Raw genomic sequence first — 7,357 nt, 5'->3', positions numbered from 1 at the left:
TCTTGAACTAGTATAGGCGGGGCAGCGCGTGGAAGCTAACCCCAAATCGCCCGTGAAAGCGTCACCCCAAATAATCATTTCCTTGGTGGTTTTACTATTTTTTCTGGCGGTTCTTAGACCGCCAAGACAATTCTATTCTGGTGTAGTGCGCCAACCCACGTACGCCACGCTACCAACCCTTTGAAGCCACTTCGTTCCCGCCTGGTTTCCATCCCATCCGGACCTGAACTGACCGCTTCCTTTTGCTTCAAAGCTTGGCCTAACCAAGTGTATGAATCTCAGCTACCTCTACATCTCGTTGCCCCAACTAGGAGGTAGCTAGCTACCGTTCACTCGCTTTTCTTGCTTCCAAGCCAATATCAAAGCACGCCGCCATCACAAACTCTAATGCTGCAACAAGCATATATATGTTCGATAGATGGTAGTGCAAGTACATATAAATATATTCATGTTACGCTCATGCATGGCGACCTTAGTTCAACTCGTTTTTGCGGTGTGAGCCGTATGTGTGTATGGTTGCAACGCTCATGGAGGCAATGTTATTCAAAGAGAAATCAAGAGGGAAAGTTTGGCTGATCCATTTCCTAGTCCGATGTTTTGCCGTGGCAGCTACCATTTTGCTCCTGACAGATGGGAGCCATGCTCATGCCGATGGTGTAGAGATGCTCGGCAACGATGTCGATGCGCCGCCCCCTGTCCAAAGAACAGATGTAAACAGGTAACTGATCAAACTTATTACTGTATTCTCTAGCTACTTACTCTTGCGCGTCTCAAAATGTTTAATTTACTTCGACCGAGCTCACCGTGGCGAGCATGCTGCATGAATGTACCAAGCTAGCAGCGAGGCGATCCTCCGGGACGACCAGTGGCGGATGGTCAAGACCAGGGGCAGCCAGTTCGTCATCGGCGACCGGCCGTTCTACGTGAACGGCTTCAACGCGTACTGGCTGATGATCCTCGCTGCCGACCCGTCAACCAGGGGGAGGGTGACCGAGGTCTTCCAGCAAGCGGCGGCGGTGGGCCTCACGGTGTGCCGCACCTGGGGCTTCAACGATGGTGGCTGGAGGGCGCTTCAGAAGTCACCTGCTGTCTATGACGAGGATGTCTTCAAGGTGAGTTGGGTGGTCGCGAGGAAATTAAAGGTTATTAAAAGGCAGCGGCCATTGCGATTTCAGCATTGCATTATACATTTATACTAGCACTGTATTATTATGGTTCATTATGCAACGTACTAGCTTATTTATTTGCTCTCCAAGCATGGATAGGTAGCCATTATAGAACTTTGTAAACTAATTTCTATATAAAAATGTAATGAAACATTATAAAAATAATTTCTATATCATGAAAATATATTTTTCAGTAGTACTATTTATATATGTGACCAATCTAAATAGGTTGTTGTAAATTGTGGTCAAAATTAAACTATAAAATATTATTGATGCAGCTTCGCTATAGTCATATTTTTTTTTAGCAATGGATGGCGTGGTTTACTTAATATATATAAGATCTGAATTTGATCTTTTAAATCAAGTTCCAATTTGGATGGACAGCATACGATTTTGAATTTACTTGACCAATATAAATTCAATTCTTGAGGGCCAAAGAGGGAGCATTTCTCTATGATTGTTGGTATGGTTTCAACTCAAATTTGTTGTACTTCACATAAGTATCTGGAAGCCAATTCCGCATCCAAACATACCATAGCCTTAGGACGGACAATATTTTTTTTAGATCGGATAGGACAGATGCTAAGCATATGCAACGAGTTCTAAAAAAAAAGATCTTCAAGACGTTTAACTTCTAGTAAAATCATTTCAAGATTGAAGAGCAACTTAAAATTAACTGGCAACCGATGCAATGAACTAATTTATATTATCAGATTGGGCTTCCAAGACCAAATAAAAACAGTACGTTATCTGTTGCTAGCTACAAATGTCATTGTCGTCCGTGAAGTAGCTTAATGGATAATTGCCTGTTTCCGGACACGCAGGCGTTGGATTTCGTAGTGAGCGAGGCAAGGAAGTACAGGATGAGGCTGATACTGTCGCTGATCAACAACTGGGACGGCTACGGCGGCAAGGCGCAGTACGTGAAATGGGCCAGGGACGCCGGCCTCAACCTCACCTCCGACGATGACTTCTTCTCCGACCAAACCGTAAAGGGCTACTTCAAGAACCACGTCAAGGTGTAAACACATGTAGATCTTGCAAAATGCCTGCATTCAGCCTTTTGACATGATGAGATGCAACTTTTATAAATTATTGGTTACTGACAAGTGGAGATATAATGTGCAAACTAGAACATGCTGACGAGGGTGAACACGTACACGAACGTGACGTACAAGGATGACCCAACCATCTTCGCCTGGGAGCTCATGAATGAACAGCGCTGCACGTCGGATCCAACCGGAAACAAGCTGCAGGTACGTGGTATATCAATAGCAAGAGCGCATACTTTTTCTTCTCCGACGATCCCACTGCTTCACATTCCATTTTCAGGGGCTGAATTTTCTAGTAATGTATGTAGGCGTGGATCCAAGAGATGGCTTTCCATGTGAAGTCCATCGATCCGGATCACCTGCTGGAGGTCGGCGCTGAGGGCTTCTACGGCCCCTCGTCACCGGCACGGCTTCAGGCCAACCCGAACACCTACGCCGGCCAGGTCGGCACGGACTTCATCCGCAACCACCGAGTCCTGGGCGTCGACTTCGCCTCCGTTCACATCTACCCGGACACCTGGTTAGTTCGCACATCGTACCACTACCGGGCATTTGCACTGACCGATGCATGGGTAGATCTCAATCTCTCGTACAAAATTCACGGCATGGGTTTATTACCTTTGTATATATAGGATGTCGGGCGCGAGTGTGGAGGCACAGCTCAAGTTTGCGCAGTCGTGGATGCAGGCGCACATCGCCGACGCCGAGGGCGCGCTCGGCATGCCGGTGGTGTTCACGGAGTTCGGGGTGTCCACCAAGGCCCGGAGCGCCTTCAACGCGACGTCGAGGGACCAGTTCATCCAGGCGGTGTACGGGTTGCTCCTGGACTCGACGCGCCGTGGCGGCGCCGGAGCGGGGGCCCTGCTCTGGCAGGTGTTCCCGGAGGGGACGGAATACATGGACGACGGCTACGGTGTTGTGCTGCCCAAAGCGAAGGCCACCGCGGGGATCATGTCAGCGCATTCCAAGAGGCTGGTGGTCTTCAACTCCAGGTGCGCGTGGAGCTGCCGCTGGGGGTGCAGGAAGGAGGAGGAGCAGTCGGAGACTCGGAGGATGTTGATGACCTGATCCTGTTCCACGATGAGCTGTTAACTTAGGATGTTCCTATGTTTGGCTAGTTGAATACTACGCCCATAACTTCATCATGAACTTAATAAGCTTCTCCCTTCCGCTGCTGCGCAACCGCCTTGCCTTCTGCATCGCCTCCCCTGTCAACGATGAGCCCTTCCGCGCATGCACCGCAGCAGCCCTCCGCTCGCGCCGCCGCATCAAGCAGCTCACGCGCCGCCGCCGCCTGCTTCTCTTCTTGCCGCATGGTGCTCGTGCTGCAGATGCAGGTTCTAGTGGCTTTTAAGGTACGAGGCAGAGGGGGAAAATTTGGGGAGGAAAGATGGCGTGTTGTAGAAGATTTTGCCGCCATCGGCGTGGGAAAATCCCGCTCATGCGGGGTGTGAGGAGGCGATTCGCTTTGGAGCATGAGTCCGCGCCGTCGACGAACTAGGCGCCGGCTCCATCCTCTTTCTTCATTCAACTGGGTTCGTGCTTGTACGTTGCTATGGGTGAAACAAATTCCTTTCATAAGCATCAGATTGGGAATGACTCGTAATGTCGACGCAGCGTAGAATGAGATTTTCTTAAGTGGAGTTTGCATTGCACACAAAATCCAAGGAATTGAAGGTTATTTTATTTCAGCAGGTTTACGATATGTATTTGACGACTGTCCTCACATGGATGAAGTCTCATAGCTACCATCATGGTTTACCACTAAAGTAATCCTAAAGTTTCTTTGCTACAAATAAAGCACCCCATAACGACAAGCTCTACATTAGTTTCTGCTAGAATAATAGCTACCACCATTAGCCCTTTCTCATCGAACACCTCAAACCTCTTCTTCCTCCTCAAGCCCCTATCACAAACATAAGAGATCAGTAAAAGATCTGATAATTAGAAGCTGAACAAATGATTCAGTTATTCAAGATCAGTATGATGTAAGCAATCAGTAGTATTTTGAGGCAGTATGATGTAGCAGTCAGTGTTTACTCAAAAACTAAGGGTGCAGTACCAAAAAAAAAAGAGCTGTGGTTACTTAGGAATAAAACAATCAAAGTGCTATTAAGAATTCTCATATATTATATGCAAGTATGAAGCATGTACTGCAACTTAACAGAAAGCTCTGGAGTTCACAATTCATAGTAATCTGGTGAAGGTAGTTTAGTTGCATCCTATCAGCATCTGAAAATTCGAAAACTCTCACATGGGTGTAAGCATGCTTGTCACCTACTTGCCCTACAAAAAGTCACATATGTCAAAAAAAATTGAAATAAGATTATCACCAATGGCATCAAGACTGTTTCATGTTCCCATCGGTGTAATGTCAGGACCAGTTCCAACCCATGAAAGATCACATATATATCCCCTCCAAATCAGCAGTGGCCAACATATATATCTCTTTCAAATTAGTTTCTGAATGAATATATATACCTTGTTCCTCCTTTTCTAGACCATCTTGCCATTCTCTCGAAACTCTTAATGTCATCTCGTCTGTCATCAGCACTCTGGAGTCATCATGACTATGTCCTGCTCAACTCATTTGGCCCTCCTTCAGGTTCATTTCTTGAATGTCATTTGAATGATGAAGCATCCTACAACTTCAGCTATTGGGAGCGCTTCCTGCTCATTCTCATCTGACTGCCAACCAGCACAATAATTCAAAAGAGCATGCATAGCATATAACCTCTTTCAGGAATATGCTTGAGCACGTATTTCAATAAGAGCAAAGTCCATATGAAATTAGATCGTGCGCGTTAAATTAACAACAACAGAAGTAAGGGTGAACCTTACCTTTCAATTATTCCCTTGAAGGTCCACATGCTGCTTCCATTGCTCATGGCTGCCATCATCACCAACAGCAAGCAACCAATGTACTCTAGAGCTCAGCATCTCCACTGCACTCCATGTGGGTGGCACAATAACCATGATCTTTAGAATGGATGGCAACCTTCTGTAATCATCATGGCTGGACAAACAGTAGTCGTACTAATCTACAACCAAACCTTTACAACACAAAAACTGGCAATAATGTATCAGGAAGCTGTTTAACCACCAACCCGTTTCCTTCTTGTAAAACTGACACAAATTGCTTAGGCTATCAAACCTGCAACACATAATTCCTCTATGAGGATATGCATCATATACACCTATCACTTAACTGCAAAATCATATCACCAGGTACAGAAAGTACTGGAATCAATATTTGTTTCAAAAGCTTTGTGACCATTTGCAAATAAGGAAAGCACTCGTGTGTCAGGCTACCACAGTCAAGCATGAAAACAATATGGCAAAGTTTATGATGATCCCTTATTCCTAATGTCAGAACCAATAGCTGAATCTATCAACTATTTTCTGCTTTTCTTTATTTCTCTTAGATTTCCTAACAAAATTTCGCTCTGCAGAATCTTCCTGTAACCATTCTAAAATCAAAAGTTGATTACTATCATTAGTAAGTTCAACCTCACAGAAGGCATCTTCTGTTACTAATCATATCTACCTTAGGTTTTAAATTATATCTAGCCATCAGAGTAATTCAATGTACCAATCAAAGCTTAAAAGAGTAACTTCTGAATGTACCAATCAAAGCTTAAAAGAGTAACTTCTGAATCCAAAATGTATGTTAGTTAAACAGCCAAGAACTTTCAAACATCATAGCGAGTGGAGTGAAATGAGTGAGCGACAATATGCATAAAAAAATTGCTGCTTCTACTTCTAAAACCAGTGTTACAAAAGTATAGATCATCACCTTAAATTGATTGGCAAAACTAATCAGAGCGCAGCTGCATTCCTCGTAGCGCAACACCTTGACACCTCATATTTTGTTAAAAAATAGGAAACTGCAGCAGCCAGTACAAATCAGGTTTATATAAGTAAAGAGAAAGTGAATTTAGTAGGCACACGGGGGATACTGTAGCAGCGGGTATGAATATAGCACATGGTCATTTTATCAAACACCTATTTGACATGCAAAACACAACATCCTAATCAACAGCATGGATGGCCAATTGCGACCAGGGATTGAAAATCCGGTAAGAAAGAAAATGTCTGATTAGGAGATCTCCTACAGGAAGGCAAAAGTACCTGAAACGGCTGGCGGTCGCCGAGCAACACAAGGCCTGTAGGCACCACATGCGGCGCCTCTCGGACCCAAATCATCACCAGCCTCTCGGCGGCGCAGGGAGCCGTCGGACGCGTCACGGCGCGATGGCGGCTGCGTGGCAAAAGAGGCGTAGCGAGGACGGCGGGGACGGCGCGGCCACAGTGGCGCAGGGGAACCGTCCGGCGCGTCAGGAACGGTGTTACGGTGGCGGCCCCCGCGCGTCTGGACGACCCGGCTGCAACAGGGTCTAAACTGAAACAAAACGCAATTATTAATCTGCAGTATATATCTGACCGATTATACTTCCCTTGGTGCTAAATTTTAGGAGGAAACATACCTCCGTGAGCATCCGATTTCATCCATTGTGCAACAGATTGGCACATCCAAACATACATTTAGTAAACTTTTCCATATTCGCTGGCATAGGAGACCCCTATGATAACAGGGTAGGAACCTGAAATACAGGGACATGAAAATAATCAATGTAAACTATTTCGAGAACTAAAATATGCACTTCAAATATTTTAAATGAAACAAAATAGAAGTAAGAAAAGGTTAAAATCTCGATCAAGCTATCTTTTTCATTTTGGCAATCAAGGACATAACTAAACTAACTGTCGACAAAGTAATGTGTCTAGCTAGCATGTGGTAAAATTCCAAGGAGCCACACATGTAGTAAAATCTAAGTAAACATTAGTCGGGCAGAGTTATATGCAGGTTCATAGATGTAAGTTAGTATTTTACTCCTGCAGGTGGATTATTCAACAAAATCTGCAGCTGCCCATTTGCTTATTCACTCCTGCGCATCTGCATTCTGCACTAACCAATAGTCGAATAGAAAATGTTTTACAACAAACTATGGTATATTCACAATAGTTGTCAAGTCATGCCCTAGATCACATCAAAATCTCTACTACTATGCATACTATTCTACCAAATTAGAGTATTAGTATAACATGTAATACCATGAAACTGTTTGACCAAAAATC

At 44.7% G+C, this 7,357-nt stretch overlaps 1 protein-coding gene and 1 long non-coding RNA gene across 5 annotated transcripts; one reads left to right on the top strand and one right to left on the bottom strand.

The window, feature by feature from the left end:
- Window positions 1-452: 452 nt before the first annotated feature.
- Window positions 453-3,372, top strand: LOC112886656 (putative mannan endo-1,4-beta-mannosidase 5). Of its 3 annotated transcripts, none has more exons than XM_025952620.1 (6): window positions 453-718; window positions 842-1,112; window positions 1,991-2,185; window positions 2,300-2,422; window positions 2,527-2,738; window positions 2,851-3,372. In XM_025952620.1, exons 1-6 carry the CDS (start codon window positions 513-515, stop codon window positions 3,284-3,286), a joined length of 1,443 nt encoding a protein of 480 aa, XP_025808405.1. In that variant the 5' UTR covers window positions 453-512; the 3' UTR covers window positions 3,287-3,372. The 3 variants fall into 3 exon arrangements, with proteins under 3 accessions (XP_025808405.1, XP_025808406.1, XP_025808404.1); XM_025952621.1 differs by having other exon boundaries at window positions 839-1,112; window positions 2,894-3,372; XM_025952619.1 differs by having other exon boundaries at window positions 839-1,112.
- A 542-nt stretch (window positions 3,373-3,914) lies between these two features.
- On the bottom strand, window positions 3,915-6,832 carry LOC112886657. Of its 2 annotated transcripts, none has more exons than XR_003227413.1 (6): window positions 6,706-6,832; window positions 6,350-6,615; window positions 6,015-6,105; window positions 5,060-5,372; window positions 4,700-4,906; window positions 3,915-4,504 (listed from the first exon to the last, which is right to left on the bottom strand). It is a non-coding gene; the product is annotated as an uncharacterized LOC112886657 (long non-coding RNA). The 2 variants fall into 2 exon arrangements; XR_003227414.1 differs by having other exon boundaries at window positions 3,915-4,124.
- Between the last annotated feature and the right edge of the window lie 525 nt (window positions 6,833-7,357).

The sequence above is a fragment of the Panicum hallii genome, chromosome 3, assembly GCF_002211085.1.
Source record: "Panicum hallii strain FIL2 chromosome 3, PHallii_v3.1, whole genome shotgun sequence".
NCBI lineage: Eukaryota > Viridiplantae > Streptophyta > Magnoliopsida > Poales > Poaceae > Panicum > Panicum hallii.
Note: the sequence above shows the minus strand (reverse complement) of the source record. Positions and strands in the feature narration are given on the sequence as shown.

What these genes read in the sequence shown, in the direction of transcription:
- LOC112886656 (XM_025952619.1), top strand. Translation starts at nt 513, where the DNA reads ATGGTTGCAACGCTCATGGAGGCAATGTTATTCAAAGAGAAATCAAGA. An exon ending in CAAAGAACAGATGTAAACAG is followed by an intron (nt 719 to 838) that starts GTAACTGATCAA and finishes GTACCAAGCTAG; the next exon opens with CAGCGAGGCGATCCTCCGGG. An exon ending in ACTTCAAGAACCACGTCAAG is followed by an intron (nt 2,186 to 2,299) that starts GTGTAAACACAT and finishes TGTGCAAACTAG; the next exon opens with AACATGCTGACGAGGGTGAA.